Source organism: Varanus komodoensis, unplaced genomic scaffold (assembly GCF_004798865.1).
Source record: "Varanus komodoensis strain SLA01 unplaced genomic scaffold, ASM479886v1 scaffold50, whole genome shotgun sequence".
NCBI classification, from domain to species: Eukaryota; Metazoa; Chordata; class Lepidosauria; order Squamata; family Varanidae; genus Varanus; species Varanus komodoensis.
In genome coordinates this window covers 4,036,402-4,063,457 of record NW_025336088.1, presented here as the reverse complement: position 1 = coordinate 4,063,457, position 27,056 = coordinate 4,036,402, and the positions used below count along the sequence as shown (strand labels likewise).

The window sequence follows — 27,056 nt, the reverse complement described above, 5'->3', positions numbered from 1 at the left end:
GGTGGTCTTCTTCCTGCGTTGTTGTTCTCTTTAAATGCTTTCTCAATGTGGAGGTAAGGTAGGAAAATGATACTGAACCTGACCTTGTCCTTCACTCCTGTTCAGAGGGCACAAATGTTTAAAACTGGATCCACAAGTGTCTTTGCCTGGCCAGGGACCACGGGCAGCCTTGGCCCTAGAGAAAATGCGTTCTGCCTAGATCCAGTGGGACTTAAATGTTGACTACTTTGTCTCACGTTGTGGGTCCTAAGCCTGTGTGGAAGGCTGCAGGGAGACCATTTCTCAAGGAAGATTTCACTTCTCGTGGTGTACTGCGCACAGTGTTTTCTTTGCCTTACTGCTGCCTCTGTTCAAATCTGGTTTTAAACCTATGGTGTGGGGAATATTCCCACTGCATGTTACTTCACCTCACTCTTTTCCCTGCTTCTGGGGATTATCTTCAGGCACCCGCCCAATTTTCTATAGTGAGTCTATTCAGCAGCATCTTCTCTTTAAGTTCTAGTTTCCTCCTTCAAACCGGGGTGGGTGTGTGAAAGAGCAAGCAGGGTTCTGTGCACCTTTGACATGGGGTTTTAATGAGTAAAGGGGCTCCCAGAAGAAGTGGGAACAACATCGACAACAAAGGTTTTTCAGAGTGCTTGCACGTGGAAACGATTTTCAACCAAGATGCTCCTGCCTTGATTCAGTAGGCCAAGAAAGGGACTTCAGCACATGACCACACAACAGAAATGAGACACCAAAAGCCAGTTGGGGCTGTGAGGGTTGTTTTTTTTTTTTGTCTTTTTTTAGGGTAGGTTTGTTTTTTTAATCATATATTTATTACATAAATATATAGTAAAATAGACCAGCGACAATTACCATAAAAATATCTTTCTTTAAAATCCTGACCAAAAACACAAAAAAGGGTTATTTTTTTCCCCACCCCAGACTTTTCAGGGTTTTTTTTTTCAAAATCGCACGTCACAGACAAATTGTGATTGTCGTATTTTTACATCAGCAGCTTCCTGCTTCCCAGACACAAAGAAAGAAAGAAGAAAGGGGAGGGGAGAGGGGAAAAGGGTGAGGTGGAGGAAGACCATTTCCCCACCTGCTTTTTTCCCTCCCTCTGATCCCCCAACCCGCCACCCCTTCTGATAACCCCGTGTCCCAAACATACATTCACAAACTCCCTGCTCACAGTTTCTTTCCCTGCTCTGGACTGCGAGGGGGAAAAAACCACACTGCATAGTATTAAGGGGGTTGTGAGGTCGCCCCCGTATTGGAAACTCCCATCTCTTACCAACGTATTTGAGAACAGCTTTCTTCCCTCCCCAGACCTTGTAATCTTGATCCAGAACTGTAACCTCACGGGCGTTCTTGCAGAGTGAAGGCTGGCCGGGGTGGGGGGGGAGATGCAGAAGAGATCTGTTGGGTACGATCTGCAGGAACTATATGAGGTATGTACTTGGTAAAGGAATACTGAAAAGTGGTGCAGAAAGAGTGGTTCCCGCTCCCCCACCCCACAAGTAGGCCTCTGGCGTAGGAAAAACTAGCTCCTACCCACAAACTGTCGCAGTGCCCCATGTGATGGCGGAGGGAGGAAGGGATGATAGGACGTGGTACCCCTGAAGAACAAGGCCTCCTGCTGCAGCTGGCAAAGGCCTTGTGCTTCTCCAAATAGGTCAGCTACCGACCCAGTGGAGATGCGGTTTGCTACCCACAAGGAGGTGGGCATTCATTTGTCTGTTTGCTGTTTTCCATGTCTTGGACTGTGGCTGCCAAGGCGAATTTGAGAGCATTGGCATGATGGTGGGAGTGACCCCTGAGGTGGCAGGGCTTCCTGGGAGGGCTTCATCCTGAGCTCTTGCCCTCTTTTTAAAGTTACAGCATGCATACCCCCTTTCCTGCCCCATCAGTCAGTGCAAGATGGTTCACAGTGCCTGCTATGGGCATCCTGGGACACAACCCTCCTTTTTCAGCTCTCCCTAGAGCGAGTGCTTTGCATATATCCCTGGCACAAACCCCAAACACCAGAGGCCCCCCCCCCTGCTTTTAAATTACATGGGTAAGGGCTACTTTCAGAGGCATGGCCTACATTTGGGCAGGGCTGAGAAGGGAGAGAAGGGACACAATGAGAACTACCTGGGTTGGCCCTACAAAGAGGAGAGGACATGTGGTCACCCCGAGTTTGACCTCCATAGCTGGCGCAGAAGAAAATGCCCAGGTTGGAAAGCTTTTCTTTGGCTAAGATGCCACGATCTCAGAACCTGAGTAATCCCTGTGCAGGAATCGGCATGGTCCTCCCACTTCTTTCCTCCTTTCTGGGGCACAACTGGATGACCTGAATGGTTTGAGGGCTGCCGATTCACACGACCACGGATGTCACTCAATCCCGCTCCGTCGAAAGTGCGGGTTGACTCCAGAGAACATCTGACGTGATGCCGAGTGTTGTGAGGGTACCAGCTGTAGTGAGGCTCTGAAATAGCTTATTCATATGCAGTCCCTTGCCTGGGCACTGCTGCCTCGTAAGTGATGAGAGAGCGTGTGCATGTATGTGTGTGTCTGAAGCAAAAAGCTTCATGCCTTTAAAACATGGCGGTGGATCACTTCCCTTGCTTTAGAAGCTCAAGGGCTGGAATCAAAGGGTGTCTTCTCCTTAAAGAAGAGACTGAAAGGTGGTTGGACAAAGTTGGTAAGCTGAGAGGGTAAATCTGGGGGTCAGTTTGGCCAAGGCTATAGGGCAGACAAAACCAACACTGAAGGCTTAGCTGAAGCCACAAATGTCTGTTTCCAACAGTGCAGGACTACTTTGCCCATCATTGGGAACCTCATGGAGAATCACACCAACTTGAGAAATTATTTAGGAAGTCCAGTAAGCTATAAAATAGGTGGCTGTTATCTTTTTCTTCCTGGTTGCAATTTGGGGGGGTGATTATGCACAGCAGCTTGTGTGTTTGTGAGTGTGTGAGTGGGCAAGAGAGGAAGAGAGGGAGGAAGAGAGGGAGGGAGGGGTATGTGTGATGAGGTCATGCAAAGTGCACAGGGGGTTTACACTTTGTATGCATAGGGGCCCTGTGCATGTTTATTTACACAGCTGATAGACCTACATTTATATATACAAATGCTACAGGTGCAATCAAGCAGGGTGTTCTGCACAAGTCCCACTGAAAGCAAGAAAAGGCTGTGTTCATTTCAATGGCACTTGTGCAGGAGAAACTTTCACTCGTTCATTAATTGCACACTGGGATTTCACTCCAAGACGGAACCAACTGTGGCAGTATGGGGTTTCTCAGTCCTACATTTGGATATGCATGGAACATGAGTGGAAGGGGCCAAATACTATTTTGTAAGGAGATTTCATTATTTGGTATAAGGCAATGAGGAATCAATACCCTGCCTTTTCTGCTGATTAGAGTTGCAAGCATGGTAACGTAAGAGCAAACACACTCCCAATCATGCCTCCCTAGATAGAAGTCCTTGCCTGCGCCCTCCTGGCTATATACAAAATATTTACAAGAGTTACAAATACAGAATAGACTGTACACTGCTTGGCGTACGAAAGTGCACCCCTGTAGGCTGCTTTAGGAATTGCTTTAAGGCCTCCAGAAAGAAGGGGAGTGTGGGAGGACACAAGGTCAAGATGGGACACAATCGGAGTGTGGATGGCAAACGCTTCTGCTCCTCCACCAAAGTGGTGGATGAGAAGACTCGGAGGAAGAGAAGCCGGCAGGAGTGTTTCAGGCAGAAATGGAGGGAAAAGCTAGAGATGGGGGGCAAGTGTGGGACGGGAGAGGCAAAACCTACGAATCAAACACTGCAGACACGGCCTCGCAGGTGAAGGCAACCCCAGCCCTGTTTGCGCACACCCAACGACACACATCCTGGCTCTGCTCTGAATCAGAAAACAGCTCCACCTCCCATGCGTGGCCCAACAGTTCCAAACCTATGGTCAGAAGAGACCATGGCCCTGCAATGGCAACCCCCAGGTGCATTCACACGCAGGGCACAGAGCATACGAGTCGGGGGCAAAGTCGGGGGTGCAGGCACCGCTGCCCGAAATATGCCAGCAACAGAAAGCACGGTTGCATCCGGACAGGAGTGCAGCTAAAGCACAGACAAGTCCATATATACATATATACACAGCCACACATTCATTCATGTACTCGGCCATACGTAACACACATTCATACACAGATGCAGGGCACCCATTTCCACTCCAGAGGGTAAGTTTATCCTAGCCATCGTCAAGCAACAACGGAAAATCAATATATAGGGAAAGACAGCTTGCTCACTAAAAACACAAAAAATGCGATGATGCACACACATCTGAGTTGATCCGCACTGCATACGCACCACACTCCCAAACCTCAATATTTACATGCATGCCATGACAAAAGCATGTCCCAGCACCTGGCCAACACTGACAGGTACCTGTGTTGGGCGTGTGCCCACAGGATCATTTTCTACTTACACAGCTAGACACGTGCCACCGAGTCAGGGAATTACTTCCCCTTAGAGAGGCCAGGCTGCGCTTGTGCACCGCAGTGCCCATTTCTCCATCTAATCTGGTGATGGCCTGGTCATGGTGAGAAGACAAGCTTCGGCCTCATCTGGAGCACTTCTGTTAGTACACAAGTGACCCGGGCATGTCTGTGACATCAATCATTTGGGGCCACTGAATGGAAGGGCAATTGGTTGGAGCCATGGGCTACATCACAGGCAGAAGCAAAGGGGGATGGATTCTCTCTTGCAGAAATGACAGCAGACAAGACCATTTCAGGACCCAGTGGGTGCAACTAGGTGGTGAAGGGATTTTTTTTCAGATAGAGGAGCAGATAGCTTGCAGGCAAGGGGATGAAAGGATGACTTGTCCTTCAATTTCTGTAGTTATTGAATTATTTCGGCTTGGCCCTAGAAAATGGGTTGAATGCAGGCTGTTTATGCCTGAATGACCATTTAGCGTGACGGGGAGGTTAAGAGTGGCAGAATAGCAGACAGAGCTGGGCTTTCAACACATCCTTCTGGATAGTTTGCACCTGTGTGTCCAATGTAAGGCAGAGTTCACACATGTCTGAGTGGCCACTCTAGCTAACATAAGAAATGTGAGAGCACCCATGACTGCTTAAACACTGTAAATGGTTTTTCTGAAGCCCTGGTTTCAGGACTCCTGTAATGTTGCTTTTAAAAAGCAAATGCAGAACAGCAACAAAGAAAATATAATACAGGTGTGGACAAGCAGACCATATCCCTGCTTCTCATCAGGTCCTGAGAAACTAATGCTGGAGATTGTTAGATAACTTGATTATCTGACCAAGTCAAAGGTGATTGGAAAGAGGGATTGTTGGTTGCAGTATAGACAACATGCTAGGGCTGCATCCTAATAAATGAAATTTCTAATCCATCATATGAGTCTCAGTAAATTAAGTCTATTAAAATTTGCATTTCTTGGCAGGGCAGGGCAGGGCAGGGCAGGGCAGGGCAGGGCAGGGCAGGGCTTGGGGCATAAAACTGTAGAATAAAGCTGAGACACAGTGCTAAGGTGGTGGTTGAAAAGTGACAGAAGGGAAAAGATGTTCTTCCCACATTCAACAGCAGCAGTGCAGTTTCCCTGCCTGAATATAATATGCAAAATGCTACCGAAAGTCCTAGAGATCTCCAAAATGCTGTTCCATTCAGGCACAGATCTTGTGTACACGACTTTCACTATGACCACAAAGAACTTCTGAAGGTAAAAAAAATTACTGCATTTTAGCGATGCTGCATGTTTGTGCAGGCACCATCTCACAACCGTAATTTCCTCCCATGTTTGAGAAAAGAGGGAATTTCTTTAAGATGGAGCTTTCCATATGCAAATAAAGTTGTTTTTAAACTGCTGCCTGATTAGCTGGGACCACCTTGAAGGTTGCTTAAATTTTAAATTAATTTAACATTGCAGCACATCTATTTCTGCTTCAAGTTAAATATGTTTGCAAATTGTTTCAAAACATATTTTCAACAATGCTCACGTTAAGACATCTGTGTGTGTGTGTGTGCCCTGTAAGATGCAAAATCTCCATCAAAACACTTCCAATTCTCTTAAAGCCTGCATTCCTCTTCAGCCCAAAGCGTGTCTGATGCATGCACAGTGAGCGCTTGTTAACCGGCTGGTGAATGTGTCAACAAAGTTGGTAAAAAACATAATCAGAGTGAACATTAAAATTCATCCTGGTGGCCACCCATTCACAAAAGGAAGCCATCACTTGATGTCGGAGTCATCAACTGATGAGTATCAGAGGCCCAGAAACAGCAGTTCTTTCCAAGGCTGGAGAAACGCACATTTGTTTTCCTAGGGATATCACCAATTTTCAAAATGGGGTGAAGCACAGCAGGAATAATGAACCAACCTATCACTGTGTTGCAGATAAGGCATTGAAAACAATACTTCTCTCAGGTTCTCCATCCCTGTTATTAGAACAATGTATTAGCCTAACTGTGGTTTTTTCTGGAGCATTAAAATCCCTTTACTTGAACTAGAACCCCAGATAGGGTTTGCCAATGTGCTGCTCCTTCAGAGGAGATGAGAGCCCATTCAGTGCTCCAGTATGAGAGGGCGGCTTTCAGGCTAAACTTTTGAAATTCCCGTGGGAATGTCTAGAGCAGTCCTCATGGCTTGAGGCTGAAATATTGACCAACACACTAATGCACACTGACGTTTAGAAGTTAAACTAAACTTTGTTTTGAAAAGCAGCCATGGCTCAGATCCTCAGTACCTTCAGTACAAGGATCTCAAGTAACAAAGACTCCGCCTGGAGAGCAGCTGCCAAACAGAGAATAGTCGTGTACTTGGGCCAATAATGGAATGATCTCATTGAGCATAAGGCAGCTTCACTGTCCGTACGCATGAATTACAAGGTGGAAGGAAATGGCAGAAGTTATGGGTAGGAACTGCCAGTTCATTGAGGGGTGCAGTGATGGGCTTGAGATACTTGAGGCACTAGTGTATGAAAAGGGGTCCTATTCACTGGAGATAGCTGCCAAGGTTGCAGTCCATTCCTGACCAGACAGCAGGTTCTTCTTGCCACCCCATTCATCCTTTTTCTTGGAAGGATCTGAATTAAGGGGAGAAAGGAACAACTCCACCTGGAACACTGTCTCTGGTGGAGGCAGGCAGGGAGACAGGCAGCTGGAGCACAAAGGGGAAGTAGGTGGAGAGGGAGTCCAGATTGAGCTGATTTTGCTGGGAGACGGTTGTTCTTGCATACAGAAAAGCAGCAGATCAAGAGGAATAATGTGGGAATACTTGACTGTGTAAATGAATCTAAGTTTTGGGAAGGGAGCGAGCTCTGTGTGTGTATGTGTGTGCTGACGTGCATGTTGGGTGTGCTCACTGGGTACCCTTTAAACCACTGCTAAACACACACACTCAAGACAACCGATTGACTCTGTATTGGAATGGCAAAAGGTTCTCTTCTAGGGAGGGACTAGAGTTCAGTTTCAGAACATGGGCCTTGCTGGAATAAAGAACACTCCATGCTTAATGACTAGCATCTCCAGTAAGAGGCTTCCTGGTTAAAGGATTCTGCAGCTTATTGCTTCTGGGTAACAAGGTACGGTACAGGATTTTGCTGAGAAATATGGCCCTCAACCATGAGGCTATGATGGGGGCAGAGGGGAATGCACACCAAAGATCCGGGAGACTTTTCTGATGCAGCACGTGCCCAAGGCCTTGGGGAGAGGCTGCCAGCCAAAGCTGTGGGAGACAGTCTGGCACTGTGTAAGGCAGCATCCTATATTTCCAGGGCTCGTTAGCAAGAAGCTCCCAAGATCTCACGGCCTCCTGCAAAGCCATTCAGAGTCTAGCAGATCAATCTGTTGTGTATTTACCCACGGGACGGTCCCACTGCTTCCAGTGGGACCCTCTCCGTGGCACAGGACTTGCCTGAAGGGGAGTGTGTGTGTGTGTGTGTGGGGGGGGGTGGATCCAGATGTACACTGGATGAACTCCACTGATGGAGATGGAATTCCTCTGGCAGCCCCTCCAGCCCTCTGCCAGGAGACCCTACCAAGTGGGGTGTGCTGTGGGGTTTGGGAGAGGGGGATCCCCTATAATCAGGCCAGAGTACCTTCTTGTTTGTGGAGGAAACTCTGCTGAGCAGACCACTTCCATTCAAGGCAGGTCCCGGATCCCACCTAGGTTTTGGGACAATAGCACACAGGCACGCACCACACACAGGCACGCGTGCGCACACACACACACATTGTTTTTCTGTTCATTGCACACGGTAAGATTAACACAAGAAGGGAAGTGTGGTAAGTGTGACATGATCTCTGTAGTACGGCTTGCTTACAAAAGACTTGCAAAATTAGTTGCTCGGGAAATGATAGCTTCTTAAAAGGAAGGGCTGGAATCAGGGAAGAGCAGAACAACTGGCTCTGCGAGAAGCAGCGGCTGAGTCAAGGTGATTCGTGGCAGCGGATTGCTTCTTCTCTGACTTTTCTGGAAGAAGCAGCATTAGCATAAAGTAACCCAGGCTTCTATTTATAGGAAGATCCCCTGTGTATGTGCACATGTGTTACAGGACATGAATGTTAGGATTTAAGTAAAAGACAAAAATGCCAGAGTGAAACATTGGCCAACCAGGCTGTGAAGTCTCTCCTCTTTGGATGCTTTTAAAATTATTGCATGGATGTTAGGCTTTGGCTGTGGGTCAGGTAAGACCCAGCTAGAAGGTGTTCTGACCGCCCAGAAAGCCTTGCCCCACATTTTGAGAGATTAACTGGCACATTCTAAGCAAGAAATCTGAAACTACAGGCCCACAAGACAGACTGTTTCAGGGGATGTCTGCAATTCCTTGGGGAGACAGCTGATGAGAGTACAACTAGGGCTGTGTAAATTCTGCCCCTTGAAAAGAAACGTCCAAATCCCATATCAAAAAAAGCTGAATGCTGTGTTAAGAAAAACCAAATCATTAAGTAAAATTGCATATGGTGCTTGTTTTGCACAACGTATTCTGCTTCTGCATGGAAGACTCGAACTCTGCCCCACTCGAAATCCTGCCAAGCACCTGCTCGGAGCTTCTGCCAGGCTTTCAAGCCTGTCTTTGCAGCAAGAAGAGCTAGAATGGCTCTCTTGCCAAACGAGACTCTCAAGACCTGTACCTGGCACCACATTCTGTGCTTGCATGGAGCACCGGAAAAGGCCCAGCTCTGCTTAGAACCACCACACTGTGCTGGCATTTGTGACTCGGGGTTCTAGTCAATACCAGCTTAGCAGAAACGCCCCGCCCCGCCCCATGAATCCCACACGGTTTAAGGGTGATTAAAAAAACAAAACAAAAAAAAACACTACTTGTTTTCTTCCAACCCCAATTTCGTTTGCTTGATTTTTCTTTTCTTTTTTCTTTTTTGTGAACAGACCCGTACAAAGATTTTTTTCTTAATTAAAAAAAATTATACATACTTATATATATATTTCTGTATATTAGCTTAAATTGGAGCTGTGTTCTCCATGCGCCGGCCCCTGAACCTTCAAATGGTACATCTGACATGCACCCACCCATCCCATAACGTTTCCTACGGCGTCTTGTATGAGGTAAGAGGTAAAGGGTTTTTCTCAACGGAAACCAAGTGACAGCGGAGAGAAAGAAAAGGAAGGGAACGGGGGTGTAAAAAAAAATTACCCCACTCCCCTAATAATATTACATTACAGTTGCAAAAGAGGTCTGGCTAACAGATTGACAAAAAGATGTATCTAGCACAGAAGAAGCGGCTCAGGCAAGAGGTCTGACCCATTAACAGCGTTAAGTGCCAAAATACTTGCATTAAGGTGATCACAGTCTTGTTTGCGTTAAGGTTGAAACAGACAGTAAGAAGAAAGTTGGACGCTGGTGGTCTTCCCCACCCCAGCAAATCTTTAAAGTGGGGATCAGCAACTGGGGGTTCCAGTGCCAAATCTGGCCTCCTAGGCACCACCCGCCAATATCCCCCATCAGGGCCTTGCCAACCCAAAGACAGGAGGATTGTGTGAAAGGCAAGCTTGGCATTTGTGGGAACGGGGACTTGCTGGCAGTCCACTCCTGGCCTATCACCATACTCTAGCCCTCTCCTCAAAGTGGGGATACCATGAAACTAGCTGCTGACCAGATCTTCAGAAGTCCTGCCTGTTTTCCAAACAGCCAGGAACAAACAGAAAAGCAGAAAGGTAAAATGAAAAATTGTGTCACCAAATGACAGCTTAATCCAAGTTTGGAAACACGGGAACATTGGGGTGTTTCTCTCTTGACAGCTTGGCTGCTTCTGTTTTCCAAATATGGGTTCGCCCACCCCAACTCTCCAACTGGATTTCCTCCCAACTAGTCTGTGCAATCTGAGGCTAAGGGTTTGGTTTGCGTGGCGTTAAGGATGGGCAAAGATGACTCCGATGGGTAAGGAAGTGCATTAAAACAAGATTTCCTTGATCCAGTGCCCCTCCAAAAGGGTTAACCAGATTGGATCAAGCACGGGCAGAACAGTGCTCTTTCCCCATCCCTGCGCTCTGCCATGGAGGAGCTGGTTAAACAGAGGCCTCCCCCGTTTTCCCCATGGGCACAAGTACAACCGGTGCTATAATAGAGCTGAAGGTCTGAGGGTGTGTGGGACATGGGGAACTGCAGGAGAAAGGTTTTTAAGCAGACAGCAAAATGCTTGGCACCTTCCTCAGTTTGCTGACACAGAGCTAGTTATGCCCTGATCACTGCTAGGAAGCGTGCAGATCCCCGGGTTGTGGTAGGGATGCTGTCACCTCCCAGTGAATTTTAACATTTTCCTCTTTTCTATACTGATAAGTGCCATTTACAAACAACAAAAAAGCAACAAAGGATTCGACCCTTACTTGGTTCGCTTGGAGCACTGAAGAGTCAGGACTTCTGCTTCCCCAGAGAGAAGAACACAGAGGGCAGGGCAGGGCAGGGCAGGGCAGGGCAGGGCAGGGCAGGGAGGATACTAGTGCAGCAAGAAGTGTACCGCCACGTGGCGTGGGAAAGCGTGTGCAAAGAATTAGCAAGGGCCGTTTAAAAGCCCGGTGGGGAAATTGCATGCGGCCTTTAACCATGGGGCAGGGGAGGGGAGGGGAGGGGAGGGGAGGGGAGACAGCGCAAGAGAGGATGGGCACATGTTGAACCTGCCCACCTTGCCCAACATGGAGGTAGATTGGCTGAAGCTGAGGGGATGGAGAGGGTTTCTGGGGCAGGGGGGGAGGTTGCTCGTTACACCCTTCAGCACTGGAATAAAAAGCAGGCACCCCTTAGGCTCAAGCCCTGCAGTGCGATTCAAAGCAAAATAAAATAGATTTCTTATTCAATCACCTGTTTTTCCACCAGGGGAGGAGTGGAGAGAGGGAGCCTTTGTCTATTTCAAAGTGCATTTGTCCTTCACACTTGGACCTTGAGCCTCAATTTGTGTACTTTTGCTTTTTATTTTTAGCCAAACCACCTGTGATTTTCTTCCCCCACTGCTTGCTCCCCCTCTCCAATAATTTAATAGGATCTCTCTCTTCCTCTCTCAGTTCCTTTTCTTTCTTTCTTTTTAAAAAATCTTTATTTCTTTTACAAAAAAGTGCATTTTATATTTTAGCCTCCCAGGGAGGGTAACTAAATGCTAAAAGTTCTAAAAGAAAATGAAAACAAGAATAAAACAACCAAACACACTCTGACGATTCCTGGGACTCTTATGTGCAAAAGAAACATATATATATTTATATATATCGGTAATCAAGTCCATTTAAACGAGAGAGGTTTGATCAAGGCTAAAGCAGAGAGGTGCCAACTGTTTCCAGTGCTGCGGGGACAGGAAAACTCTTTCTTAATGGGGAGAAGGGCAAGGGGGTTTATTTTGGGGTGAGGGGAACATGTGGATTGGTTTCCTCCTCTTAACATTATATCAAAATTTAAGACAGATGTCTTACCCTGGAAAGATAACTTTGGGACAAAGGGGGGCTGGAGGAAATAAGCTACATAAGGGGCAGCTGGGAATCATATTGCCCACTTAATTTTTTAAAAGTCTGCCTAGACAAAAAAATGTTGGCTACTGCACAAGTCTGCCTCAACACAAAGTTTTTGTATAGATTCGACCTTTTTTTTTGGTGGCCCAACCCCTATCCATGATGCCCTCGCCTCCCCATCCACATGAATCACTGATGCTGACGTGCAATATTTAGAAAAACAAAATGAAACAAAAAAATGAAAAGAAAAATGAAAACAACAAAACAGAACAAAAAAATTAAACTCTGTCGTGTCCGAGGTGATGAGGTGGGGGCCCTCATGGCCCAAGTCCAGACATCGCCCCTATCCCAAATTGCCCTGCGTCCCCAGTTCTCCCACGCCACCCTGTTTGCCCCCTCTGTCCCCACACCCTAGACTTCCTGATCCTCGAAGACCTCGAGGAAGAGCGGGGGAAAGAGCTCCGTGGGGCATTCCACCTTCATGTGCAGGAAGCGGCTGGCGTGGCAAGCCCCTATCATGCGCAGGTCGGTCACCTTCATGAGGAGCTTGGGCCAGAAGTGGGGAATGTTGTGTTTGCGATAGTTGATGTAGTGTTCAAACGCCAGCAGGTAGGTCTCTTGGCATTTCTCAATCTTGTCGACGCAGATCAGCCCACTACGGTCTGCAAGGCAAACGGAGAGGAGGATGCATCTCAGATGGACATAGACGGTAGGTTCACAGGTAGGTCCTTTCCCTCTGCCATCATTATTATTATTATTATTATTATTATTATTATTATTATTATTATTATTATTTTAGAGCATTTATAGGCTGTCCATCACTGTCGTCTCTGGACGGCTTACAATATAATATAATGTAAGTCCTAAACAAAATAAATTGGCTATACCATGACTGAATATAAAAATAACACAGTTAAAATAAGTTAAATCTATAAATATACAATTGAAATCAATTGACATTAAAATATTGGTCAAATAAAAAGGTCGTGACCTGGTGCCAAAAAGCATATAATAATGGTGCCAGGCGGACCTCTCTAGGGAGCGCATTCCATAGTCGGGGCGCCACCACAGAGAAACCAACAACCCTGAGTGCGATGGTGCCGTGTGGTGTCCTGCAACAGCAGGGGGTTGGACTCGATGGCCTTCATGGCCCCTTCCAACTCTGCTATTCTATCATTCTGTGAACCCGAATTCCCATTAAACAAGTAACCTATCAAGGATTTGGGGCCTTTGACCACACAGTTTGAGACTGGAATTAGCTGAGTGGGGTGCTTGGGGATTCCATGTGCTCAGGACTCCGAAGCCCGAGGAACACGCCATGCCCAGCCCTGTAGCATGTAACCCCTGGATTTGCCAGGCCTGGTAGAAACACTAAGACCTTGGGGTTTGTCCTAAATTGGCCAGTAGTTTCTGTCTGCTTCTTTAGCAGGCCCTTCAAGGCTTGGATTTGGCTATGGAGTCCTACGGACCTAGCTTTGCCCCAGCAGCATGTCATGAATGGCGAGGAGCGCCTTCCTTCAGCTTCGGCTGATTAATCAGCTGCGCCCCTACCTGGAGTACGACTGCCTGGCGACGGTGACACACGCGCTGGTGACTTCCCGCCTAGACTTCTGTAACGCGCTTTACGTGGGGCTTCCCCTGAAGACGGTCCGAACACTTCAATTGGTGCAAAATAGAGCTGCCAGGTTGCTGACGGGGACGGGGCGTTATGCTCATATGACTCCAGTCCTCCGTCAGCTTCACTGGCTTCCCATTGAAGCCCGGGCCCAATTCAAGGTGTTGGTTATGACCTATAAAGCCCTAAACGGCTTGGGTCCTGGCTACCTGAACGAACGCTTACGTCCGTATATGCCCAACCACGCCTTGAGATCTGCGGGAGAGTCCCTTCTCCGGGAACCCTCCATGAAAGAAATTAGGAGAGTAAGTACTCGGAGGAGGGCTTTCTCTGCGGTGGCACCCAACCTATGGAATTCACTCCCCAAAGAGGTCCACCTGGCACCGTCGTTACTGGTTTTTCGGCGCCAGGTAAAGACCTTTTTATTTAAACATCATTTTAATTGTTAAAATATATGATCTGGCCAGGGCAACTTCTTCTTCCTTCTCTTTTCTCCTCCTATATTCTTTATTTACTTATTTTATACTGTTAATTTTAATTTTATATTATTGTATCTCAGTGTATTTTTTGTATTTTTGTATTTAGTGGTAATTTATTATGTTCTATTGTATTTCAATGTATCTTATTGGGTTGTAAGCCACCCCGAGGCTTCGGCAAGGGGCAGCATAGAAATGTTATAATAATAATAATAATAATGAATTGACCCTGCTTCACCATTATGGCTTTCACTGATTTGCCAGCTAATGCAACGGGAGTTGTTGGGCATCTCTGCACATTCACGGATGGACAGGTTGGGGGTCAGGTTGTCGGGCTGGAGCTGATGTTTTTACCCCCTTGCCAACATGGGAAGCTTTGGAATCCAGCAAGCTCAGTCTGGTCTGCATGGACTGGCAGCAGCTCTCAGGCAAGCGTCCTTCTCAGCCCAGTGCCACGATGCCCGGGATTGGACTGGGACCCTTTGCGTGCAAAGCCCGTGCTTTATTATTCAGTGAGACCTTCCTCCTTGGCATTTCCAGGGAAAGAAGTACAAACTGAAGTTCAAGGACCTAACTCGGATGCTGATTTTTCTTGTTCTGGGAGGTCTGAGGAACATGGTCTTACACGGCAGCAGATTAGTGGTCCACGTAGCTCTGACTCCTCAGCACCGAGTCGTGGTCCCTTTCTGCCACGTCTATGTTGCCTCTGCCATCTGTTGCAATTTCTGTATCTTCTTCTCTTTCCTAATTTTACTTGCCCTTCATGCCTGCACTGACCATGCCCAGTATCCCAAGATATCCCACACATGCCATGCTGTAGCTAGTGCTCAGGGGTCTCTGAAATAATCTAGCACCCCCAAGTCTGCCCCCTTTAAGGCAAGGGCCCCAAAAGAGTGCTGGAGGTACAAGTCCCGGGTTTGATCCCTGGCACCCCTTAGCAGGACAGGGACCGCCAGTCAGTGGAAACAAGGGAGGATGGACAGGCGCATTGCCAAAGTCATGGTCTGCATGACTTTCTGGGCTCTGCTGGGGAGGAAGATGGAGTGAATGCTTGACCAGACGCCCTTACCTGAGGACATGAGCAAGACAGCCTGGAGCAGTGCCACTTCAGTGTCGTCCAGGTTGAAGGCAGAGAGGGACTTGCCCAGATCAAAGATGGCATCTGACACCACGCCCAAGCCGCCATTCTTCAGCTGCTCCCGCTTGACAGCCATCTCTCCGCTTAGTGTCAGTGTCTCACTTTCGGGGTCATAGCGCACAGCCGCCCTTAGTGACATGATCTCCATGCAGCAGCCCTTCAAAAGGATGATCTGGTCCTCACAAGGCAGCTAAAGGCAGAGAGAGGTACAGTCAGGGCGGTCTCAGCACCGGTGCTTAACCAGGGTCTCGCGTCTGCAGCAGCAGATGGTCTTAGCAGGTTTCCACTGCCCAAGACTGAACAGCAGGTCAACGATGGAGGCCCCAACATAACCAGGAGAAAGAACAAATGGGAGAAAGGGAGGTTCCACTGCTGAATTTTAAAAAGCCTGCCCTTGGTGGAAACCAGCCTGATTTCAGTTAAGGCAAGCACTCAGCATAGGCTCTCATGAAGATGGATTTTCTTCTACTTTTCCTACCAGTAGGTTGCACGAACTTCACCCATTTTGGTTTTGGGAGACAAGGTAGTGCACATAGGACCACTGAAATGCTTCAAAAAATAAGCTCCTACCTCCAAATGTTCACAGTTTTTAATGCCTCTTTAGAGCCACTGTTTGCCCAATCTTTTGTTGTTTGCTTAATCATTACAGCAAGGTTTTCTTTGGCTGGCGTTTTCATCTCCACAACGTGTTCGCAGCTCATCAGGAATTACATGGGTGGGTTCGCACATCCTGCCAACTCACCAGGAAGCCAGAGTGGGTTGGTTGTTCTACGAACAGCCCACAGGGCACCCAACAGAAGACTGGGCTCACCATGGTTTGTTTGCTTTTCCCTCCTTTCCTTCCTTCCTGGTCCTCCTGCAGGTACCCCAGGACCAGCTTGTACCCGCTTCCACCATGATGAATGGTTTTTGCTTTCCCCTTTACCATTTCCCCCTAGAGACTGCAGTCTCCAGCTCGACAGCCAGCTGTTCTGAAAGCCACTGGATGTCCCTTCAAAGTGGCACCCTGGAGGAGCTGTCCATGGCTGCAAACCCTTTTTTAAATTACCCTTTTTAGACCCCCTGGTGTGTGCCAGTGTTTGCAGGTGACACTGATGATGCCATCTTTGGCATGCAAATCCAACAATGGGCAGCCTTGCCTGGCAAATGCCACAGGAACCAGAGCAACTCCAAACAGCCTCCCCTTGCCCTGGTTTGGTTCGACTACCGTGAGAAGCAAGCTACCAAGTCAAAACCAAGCTGTGAGTGACCTGTGCTAGTGAAAAGTGGGTGGTGAGACTTCCACCCAATCTGCAGCAAGATCTTCTTTTATAGATTTGACTGTCCTAAGGATGCTCTCATTTTTATTTATTTATTTACAATATTTATATCCTGCCCTATACGCAAAAGCATCTCAGGGCAGCTTGCAAAAATCAAAACATACAATCCAACAATTAACAATAATTAAAAATATGCGTTCACCTTTGCATCACTCCATTTAGATAGGATTTTTTAAGAAACATTTATATTTATTTTCTTTAGAGCTATTCCCCCTTCCCGCCCCCTGCTTTCCTGATCTAAGTTCAGCAATATTTCTCTGGCTTCCTTGGTTCCTAAGAAGAAACTTGTTTTCCCACTTGTTCCCAATGCACTAGGTGCTCGGGAGCATGGGAATATGTCAGCCATTCCCTTTTAAAAGGAGCCAGCGTTTGCACAGCCACAGCAAGTTGAAGGGGCTTGCAACCCCAGTGGAGGACACCCAGCCAGTGCCAGTTGCCCAAGGGGCCACTCGGAAACTCGTGAGGCAGCTTGCAGTGGCAGGGGCCCAGCAACGGGTTTTGGTGCTCTTGTCCAGAAGCGCACTGGCTGGTGAGTACAACTAGGCCATGAGTCCCTGTGGCTGCAGCTCCTACAGTGAGCTGGGGGTTGCCAGGTTTCCCTCCAACACCCCCGCTCTGGGAAACTCACTGCGTTCGTATGCTATGACAATACACTGTGGCTTGTCACCCGGGAAGGGCTGTCATGTCGTGCGACCCCAGTCAACGCATGTGATAACATTAGGATGCTAGACAACCAAACAGATTGGAAGAGGACCTGGTGAATATCCCAAATCTACCTGTTCTTCTTTCTGATTTCTTTTATCTACAAAGCACTTCACATTTTATTCCTCCCATTTATACACTGGCATGAACATAGGAAAGAGAGGGACAGGAGCAAGCTGCAGTGGGTGGAAAGTGGCAGCCTAGGACTATGTTCCCTGGGACCAAAATCTGGAGGATGATACGAGCAGGTACTGTTTTTAAATATTCTGTGGGAGAGTGTAAAGCCGCAGGGGGGTGACAAGCTGGCCTGGGACCATCCACCTTACCAATCAGTGTGAGGAGGCAAACCACACGTGTGATCACTGGGTGTGCAAGGGATCACAGCCAAAACGCCTTTCCCCCTCTCACTCTCTGGCACCATTCACCGACTGCTTACCTCTGAAAACATGGGCAGTTTTTTGGCAAAATCCACCACGCGTGTGATGGCGGGGGTGATGATCTTCGTAAACTCACTGAACGCCTCCAAGTCCACTTTGTCCCCATCAGGCATGGAGGCCATTGGTGACTGACCAATATCTTCAGGCTATGAGTGGAATAAGATGACAGGCAGAATTAAAGTCTGTATGGAAAGGTGGAGGCAGCGGCTGCAGTGTCCTCCACTCCAGCCACACAAAGAAAATCTGGTTTCAGGACAGGAAATAAAAGTTCTAGCTTTCAATATCACCTCCCTCTCCCAACCCCACCAAGCAAAGCTCTTTCTGTTCTTTTTCTATCACACAGTGCAAATGCACTTGTTAAGGACCCTGGGAATCTCCACTGACATATTTAATGCAAGTTTCTAGCCTTCACAGCTGTGAAGATCGGGGTCCACGTAGTTTCCATGCAAGCCAGCACAAGCCTCAGCCTTTTTCCCAACCACAGAGCTGCAAAGCACGGAGGGATGATCCCTGGACTTATGCAACACTTGAGTGTTTGGAAATGTAGCACTGCACATACAGGGTCAATCCCTACCTCTTCTCTGCTTTGAGAGGAACGCTTTTGCCTCTCTACTCCCAATGCACTTGGAAGGACTTTGAAAGCAAAAAGCTTGCACAATCCCCAGGGGAGCATTGCAAAAACTGCTTGGCTCTGGCCCAGCTGCCCCTGTTATTCCATTAGTCCTTGGAAGGAGAGCAACAAAAATTCCTGGCCTGGAAGGAGGGGAAGATCCTCAATCCCATTCTAGGTCCAGGTCTGGAGCAGGTGTTGAAACAGGGGATTGCTTCTAACCTCATGTTTCCGAGATGGAGTATGAAGGATCCTGCTCTTTGGGAGAGGGATGCGGTCCTGGAGATCACAGAGCTTGCTTTGTCACCAAGGCAAAGGTACTCTGGTAATTACAGTGGAGGTGATAACTCTGGTGAAATCACAGAAGCCTAAATGGAACTTCCAGTGGCCCTGGGGTGGGACTTCAGTGTCTCACAGAATAAACTATGCTGAATGTACAAGCGTGGTCCCCAACCTTTTGGACTTGAGGATACATTTGGGAATCTGAGGAACAGCTCTGGGCACCACCACAAAATGCCTCAACAGTGGATCACTTCTTTGGCATCTACCTGTCTGTGGGTCACAGGCTGTGCCTTACTCAGCAAAAACATTTGTTGCATGTCTATTGGGATGCCACAATGTCTTTTTGGCAATGGATGGACTAATTTAGCTAACTGCTGTCTTGGGGTAATACAGCTCACACTTCTTTCAAACTTCAAATTTTGGCAATGTCCAGAAGATGATTCTTCTTGGGGGACAGAGGCAGAAGGTTATTTCACAAGTGTGTTTTGTACTGACACAGTCTCAAATATTATTTACCTGTTTCGTGGAAATTAACAAATGGTTGGCAAAAATCTGCAGCTTTGACAGCTAAAAGACTGATATTAACTCTGAGAGGATAAATGCTTACCTCCTATAATACAATGGATCAAAAAAGACCTTGCAATGCTTCCAATAACTGAACAGGTGACATATGGACAACACCTTCAAATGGATACTGACTTGATTGTCTGGCCTGGTCTATGTATGGTTGCTAAACATGTGCATGTTTTGCATACAAATCCATGCCCATGGAACCACATTCAGGGACCTTGGTATGTAATGTCCACCTGTTGCAAAATTTAGGGTTTCATGGGCAGAGGGAGCCTGGAGTCCACAGAACCCTTCCACTGCAATGCACTCAATCAGCCGATCACATGCAGGTAAAGCTATCAGTTCTACCTCTTCCTCAAGCTTTCTCCACACCATGCATAATTTTTGCACTGCTCTATCATGTCTCCCAGTACTCCCCTTTTTTCTAGGTAAACGGTCCAGGCAGTCATTTCCTCCACCCGCCGATCCTTTTGGTTGCCCTTTTCTGCTCTTTGCTCATCTATAGAATACTGTCTTTTAGGTGCAGTGACCAGAACTGTACATAGTATTCTAAGTGCGGTTGCACCAAAGATTTTTATAAGAGGACTATAATCTTGGTTGTTTTATTTCTAATTCTTTCCAAATTACTCCTTACATGGAATGTGTCTTTTTTATCATAGCTGTGCACTGGGTTGACATTTTGGTGAAGCTTTCCACCCCAGCGCAATATCCATTGTAAATGGACATGTGTGTGATGATGATGATGATGGTGATTATTACTACTACTATTATATTTACACCCTGCCTTTCTTCCTCTTGCAAAGGACTCAAGGCAGTTTAAGAGGTTTTCCTCCTCTCCATTTTATCCTCACAACAACAACCTTGTGAGGCTAAGACTCAGTGATTGGCCCAAAGTCACCCAGTGAGCTTCATGGCTGAATGGGCACTAGAACCTGGATCTCCGAAGTCCCAGTCCAGCACTTTAACCATTATGCTACACTGCCTCTCAGGATTTAGATTGGGGAACAACTGTGTTTTCCCCCATAAGTACTCCCTCAGTTCTAGTCCTTTGGCTCTGTCATTATACAAGCAAGTGTATACTTTCACTCTAACTCATTTAGGGAGAAAAGAATGCAATTAGGAAAGCAGGAAAGGGACATATCTGTTCCTACAGCTTAAAGCAGCCTTCCCTGACCTGGTTTCTTTCAAATGTTTTGGACTTCAGCTCCCCTCAGACTCAGCTAGAATGAACAATGCTATAGTCCAAAACATCTGGACCACAGAGGCTTGCTTTTATTCTCTCTCAGATTCGTCAATAAGCTCAGAGCCCCTGGAATTTTGTCACCTGCGCTACTTGTTTCGCTCTACCCATGAGGCCTTTCTGGAGCAAATGTACTCTTGGGTCTTAAATGCAGACATGAACCATGGTTAAAGCAAACCCCGAATGCAGACGATGGTGAGGTGGAGGGCCTAGCTAAGGTTTGTGCTGTCATATCCCTTGAGTACAGATGAGAGAGCAGAGGCTACAGGAGATGCCATGGTGAGCATGTGGAAGACCCTGCAGTCCACTCATTCCTTACATGCGGATGACTGTCTCTCTGCATTATTTCTCCTCAAATAGTGCCTCAAAAGGTGCACTGCCATGCTGCTTCTCCTTCACAGAACTCGATGGGGGGTTTCATTTGGTTCTCCCAACCAGGCAGCTTAGTTCAGCATCAGCTAAGCTGCCAGGCTGGGAAAACCAGACCAGTCGCTGACTTGAATTTCAAAAGGCAGTTTTAAAAAGCCCAGTGAGTACATAATAACTCTGCAACATGTCCTGCATTTTAAAGTTCTGGATTGGGAAGGGGAACACAAGAGTGAATTGCTTCTCCATGAGCCACAGAGACTCTTGGCTCTGATTTCTTCTCCCATTCCCAAACCCCACTTCCTGTGACCTCCATGTCCTGACCTGCCCTGGCACAGAGTGAATATGACCAGCAGAGGGCACCCTAAGCCAGCAATCCCTGCCCTGCTCAGAACAATGGGGGAAGGGAGGGGGTTGGGGTGGGGGTTTCCGGCCTATCTGCCCTTGGATGGAGCTGAGAGGTCACAGCTGTGTCCCTTTGCTCAACCACTTTAACCCTTCCAGGGCATCTCTGCAGGTCTAAAGCATCTGAGAAACGGCTGCAGGGGAGAAATCTTTATTTTATTGAAACTATCATCTCTCAAAGCAGTTAATGTTTATGTTGACTTCTGAACTTACCACCACTGCTAAGTCTGAGGATGGGCTACAAATATTCTCAACTAAAACATGTTGATTCTAACATATACAACACCCTGGAAAGGGGGCAAGTACATTTTAAATAGCAAGGGAGCAACTAATGTTAAAACACTTTATAATAGATTTCATTTAGCAGATTAATAGTCTCTCCCCCTGAAATAATAGAGACTTAAACATTGACTGGACATTGTATGTATATATAATACACTAAGTAACAAATGTTTTAAAAGCTCACCTATTAAAGGGGAATAACCATATGGACCCCCAAAATTAGTTCAAATCAGTACTCCCTTTAAAAGGAGATGTAAACATTAAAAATGTTTAATAGCATTCAAATTACTTTTAAAATAAGATATAAGTTAGGGTTGACCAACTCATAGTTCATGGGCCACATCTGATCTCCAAAACAAAATTGGCCAAGGCTTTTCTTGTTCTACCAAATGTGAATCAATGAAAGAAAGGAAAATTATATCCTTTATGCTAATCTAGCTGCATGGAATTGTGATTAAGGGCTAGTTTGAAACAGCTAAAGAGAGACAACAACTATAGATTGTGGAAAAACAAAAAAGAGCATATGTCATGCCAATTCCTTGGTTAAACAACCCAGAAAACTGCATGGTCACACAGAAGCAAACTGCCTCCCCATCTGCTTGCCACTTCCTCCTTCCAAAGCAATCCTGTTTTGATGCCACGAAGGGCAAACCTGGCACTTTGGGCTGTTTAACCTTAAAAATTTAACTACTAAACTGTGGGTTGTTTAACCCCAAACAAGCCAGAATACTAGGTTTGAATGTCTCAAGAACAATGCTGTAATACCTGGTTATTTCAGAAAGCACACTCACAAACAACCCATGATTTGTTAAATGTTAGGTTGTTCAACATACGTTCTTTAAGGCTACAGAATTCTAGTATGTTGGGGAGTTTAGAACGCTTCTTCCTAGCATGCCTGATGTCTATGTATAGCGAATTATGAGAGTATGATCACCACCACCATTTGTATAAGCAGCACTTCCCCCTAGAATTCATCTGAACTATGAAGTCTTTCAACTCAGCAGCAGCTTTTGCCAGCTGATCCGCTGTTGTGTGAATCAGGTGTCTGGGTCTAATTGAAACCAATGTTAGTTGTGGCAAAGCATCTCTGCTGTTTTTAACACAACCTAGCCATTACGGTTAACTGTAGCTGCACTGAAGCCACAGCGCTCTCTCATGGGCATTCCTGAAAGGCAAAAGACGATTGGTCTCCTGAGGGAAACTTCCAGGAAGTGCAATCATTTTCCTCCCTGTCACTCAAGTATGTGCTCCATACTGGAGAAGTTATTTCTGCAAGGCAATACCATATTTGTTAACACAGCCTCATCAACGGTGAGGTGACCGGGTGCTCCAGCTTCCAAACTATTGCCTCAAAAATAGAGTGACCTCTCAAAAGTGGGAAGCCAGCCCTCCCAGAGAGGGAGCACTGTAAGTAACCCCCCCACACACAAATCTTTTCCTTTTGGTATGCAGGAAATGCTTTTGGGGGGGGAGGGGAACTGCCTACCCTAAAGGACTGTATGGAATGTGGTTTTTTTCCTTTAAAAAAACATTTCAGGGCCTGCTATTAAAGCCATGAAATGCTATGCTATGTAAAAGAGAACACGCAGCCACTGCAGCCTTAAAAACTGAGCTCAAATGTGAAAGGGAAGACAGAAATCTCTCCTTTTTGTCACTCTCTGAATAATCCCATAAGGAGGCTCTTGCTCTGCATTAATTCATCCGTAGCAACTGCTGTTACACCAGTCCCATATTCACAGATAACTAATGCAGTTAAATACCTGCGCCCCCCTGCACACACAAACACACTTCATCTCTAAGCATATACTGAAAAGAGCAGTGTGGGAACTTGCCTCCTCACAATAGCCTCAGCTATTGGCCATACAAACATTAAACAAACAAACAAACAACTTGACTGAAACCTTTTGGCCTGGATGGATGTCATAAGCAATTCATTAATAGGGCACTAAGCTCGCTCGGGGAATTCAGGGGTGGGGGGTGCCTGCACAACTCCCGGGGAGTCCCGACACACAGCCCTAGTGCTGGTTTGCAAACAAGAAATGAGAGGGGCTCCCATTCTTCAAGGCAACTGGAGAGTTCCTTCAATTATCACTCAGCAGCCTCACAAAACTGCAATTCCTAAGATTTCTTTGAGGACATCTAGGACAGTGTAACTGATTTCATGCAGGTAGCATAGAACATCCTTGTCAAACAGTTATTTGGAATTGCTGAGGCAAGTGGGGAGGTGTTCTAATTCTTCCCTAATATTTCTCAGATAGTAGGGTTGCTAAAGCATATTAAGGAATAACTCCTCGTTACCTAAACGACATGCAAAGGTCTGTGTGGCTGTTGTGATTTTCTGGGAGGGCAGAATGCAAGTTTGGGTACAGAATTTAGCTTTACTTGGCGCAGAATCTGAACTAACTTAAACGGGCTGGGACCAAGCACACGCAGTCCAGGCTCTGTCCAGTGTTCATGTTTTTCTTCTTTGCTTGTATTCTTGAAAATGAGAGTGGCAGGACACTGGAAAAACTAGGAGATGTGTAACATTGACTCAGATTGCATGGAATGGCAGCAATCATGTGTCCATTAAACCATGGTTTGTCCCAGCACAGGCTAGTTATTTTTTGTCTCAGTTTTGAATATGCAATCTTGATTGGACTAACTGGGGGTTGCCCTGTAAGGTCCAAACTTAGACCCTATAGTCTAATCATGGGTCAATCAATCCACAGTTAACTTACAATTAGTAGTCTGGTTACCTGGGAGTTGGTTAGCCTACAATTACCATATAGCATCTAGGTTCAGATGTTATGTGGCAAACCCCAATCAGGCTGACCAGGGTTGAATATTCAGAAAGACTGGCACACAACACAGCAAATGTTAGGGTTCATTAATGCACAATTTGCTGCCATTACCTGCAAACAGCCCCACTGCAATACAAACAGGGAATGTAACAAGCAGTTAAATGGTCAGGTTTGCTGATGATACCAATTTTTTTAGGGTGTTTAAAACAAAAAAAGGGTTGTGAATAGCTCCAAAGGCTCTCTCCAAGCTATGAATCAAAATTGCAAATAAAGTTCAAGGTAAGCAAAAGTAAAGTAACACACCTTGGGGCAAAAAAATCCCAACTTCAAGTATAAGCTGATGGGATCTGTGTAAGTGGTGATTAAGAAAGCGATCTTGGGGTTGTGGGGGACAGTTTGGTGAAAATGTCAACCAAGCATGCAGCCACTGTGAAAAAGGCGAAACTGCCACAATCGTATTCTCCTTAGACAAACCTACGGTGTGACTATGCTCAGAGTACTTAGGTGCGGTTCTGGTTAATGCACCAAAGTAAAGCTACTGCAGAGCTGGAAAAAGGGTCGGTGCATGCCTGGACTCTCACGGGGCTGCAGTGAACGCTCTGGAGGGCTGGATATGTCTTGTGGATTCTGTCACCTGAACTAGGCACTAACCACACTGTCCTCCAGTTCTCTGCGGTGCAACTGCAACCCTGATGCAAAGAAAGATGTGCACGTATCTGCTTATTTAACTAGGCATTTTTATCATTTTTTTGCAAGGGATGAGAAGAGGAGGAGAGAAAGTTGCAGGCAATTGGAAACAGGAGGATGGCTAAGAAATACTATCCGCAAGGAAAGGATGAGAAGCAGCGATCATCAGGATGCCAATTAAATATGCACAATGCCGGGGGGAGTTCTGTCTTTCCTACCCACTGCCACTATTTACCAGGAATTTCCGCTTCTGTTTCCAGTGGCTGCCTTGGGCATTGGTACTGCGGTGTGCCTCCGTGGCAATCTGGATCAGATCCCACTCCTCTGTAGTTGGCTCTGGCCGATGCTGAAGCGATTTCATCATCTCTTCTTTGCGCCGCCTCTCCCGGTTCTCTTCAATCAGCTTCCTCTTGGCTACCCTCTTGGAGTCATCCAGCACCACTAGGGGGTGGTGAAGAATGGAGAGGTGTGAGTGGGGAGGGCTATTCAGAACTCTGCAAGACACCTCTTGCTTTCTGTGACCCATTTGGCCACTACCAATGTGCCAAATGGCCTTTTGGAAAACATGGCTGGTTGACTCCTCTGATACCCTATGGAACTCTGGAATTGCTCCCATACCAGATCAAGGGCCTACAGGTGGGTATTCAAAGATGCAAACATGCAATTCTAGGCACTAAAGCAATGTATCTCCCAGCCCTGGTTACCCCTGGTTATACCTGGCACATGCTGGCCACATTCTTGGCCACATTCCTTTCCACCGGTCCCCGATCAGCTGCTGCAATGGCTCTTTTCCCCTTTCCCCCAAACCCCACATCCCTCCACAGTGGGCGCAATGCCCTTACAGTCCATGGCCATGCCAACGGCAATGCACTTCTTGAATCGGCAAAGCTGGCACTGGTTGCGGGTGATCTTGTCAATGATGCAGGAGCCATCATACTTGCAGGAGTACGTTGGGTGCAGGTTCTTTTGGATCGTCCGCCGAAAAAAGCCCTACAGAAAGGAGGATACAACCTGAATCAGGCAGCCCTTGGAAGGCAGGTCCCTATCCTTCCACTGCCAAAGGTCACCTGCCTATCAGTTCCTATGTCCTAGCTAAGCAAGTACAATCTTGCTGCAGTCCTATTGGGACCTCCAATATAAAATTGATTTTTTTCCTACTCTAGTCACTGATACCCATAGTGCTTTCACCTTAGAGTCAGAATGACACCATTTTTTTTATCTACAGAGAGTTAGGCCCAATGGTGGCAGACTGTGTTAATACTAGAAGTTTGGTCTGTGTATTCTTTTCCTAGTGTTCTGATCCAAGATGAATAGCCAGGGCCACCCTGGGACCTTTTGGTGCCTTTGTGGAAGGTCCAAATGGCTCCCCTTGGCCTCCCATTAATAAGAGTTCTCAGTGAAGAAACTCATTGCATAGTCTTGGGCAAGTCACTATCACTTAGATTAATCATGTGGAAATAAAACCAGGTAAGCCCATGCATACACTACTCCAGGTTCCTTGGAGGAAAAGCAAGATATTGATGTGACAAATAAATAAGTAATACCATTTGCAGAATTTTGGAAGGGGAGGGGCAATGACAGAGGCTGACAGAAGGTCAGTGTGAAGCAGAAGTGTGTTTATAAATATGTAGAAACTTCAAAAATGTAACTTGGGGCCATGAAAAATATTGGCTCCCTTAACTTCTATCACCACCAAAGCGGGCTTCACCCCTTCCAGCTTTGTTGTCCACAGAGATACACCGTAATACTTCATTCTTCTGTTTGCTCAGGTATCCCCAAATGCTCTACTAGAGTCCTCACTTGATCCAGGTTCTCCTTCCCATTTCCCCAGTGAATGAAGGCCAAACTCCTATCATTTCCTGTATCCAAAGCACTGACCCCAGCACTGTGTCAGTTTAGGCAGCCATCCGGGATTATGACGTGATCTGACTGATTGCAGAGGCAATGTCAAAAGAGAGAATGAGCCACTCTAGTGTGGCATACTCTGGCTATGATGTCCCTTCCAAAGCAATTAGTACCTTGCAGCCTTCACAGGTAATACATCGGTAGTGGTATCCTGTGGCTTTGTCTCCACAAACAACACACTGCTCATCTTTGTCCAAGTAGCTAGGGATGTACCCTGTAGGAGAAAACAGCCAAGAGGTCAGAAATGGAAAGGAAGAACTTTCGCTGCAAGGAGGCAAGACCTGCTGACTCACAGAAAGGATTC

General features: G+C 46.7%; 1 protein-coding gene across 3 annotated transcripts in view; it reads right to left on the bottom strand.

The window, feature by feature from the left end:
- Positions 1 to 11,805: 11,805 nt before the first annotated feature.
- THRA (thyroid hormone receptor alpha) overlaps positions 11,806 to 27,056 on the bottom strand; it is a 128,804-nt gene continuing 113,553 nt past the window's right edge. For all 3 annotated transcript variants that reach the window (XM_044447204.1, XM_044447203.1, XM_044447205.1), the window contains 6 exons: positions 26,866 to 26,966; positions 25,690 to 25,837; positions 25,083 to 25,288; positions 17,622 to 17,768; positions 15,096 to 15,354; positions 11,806 to 12,597 (listed from right to left, as the gene is read on the bottom strand). In XM_044447204.1, the coding sequence (XP_044303139.1) occupies positions 12,347 to 12,597; positions 15,096 to 15,354; positions 17,622 to 17,768; positions 25,083 to 25,288; positions 25,690 to 25,837; positions 26,866 to 26,966 (1,112 nt within the window). In that variant the 3' untranslated portion in view covers positions 11,806 to 12,346. The remainder of the gene's footprint in view (positions 12,598 to 15,095; positions 15,355 to 17,621; positions 17,769 to 25,082; positions 25,289 to 25,689; positions 25,838 to 26,865; positions 26,967 to 27,056) is intronic.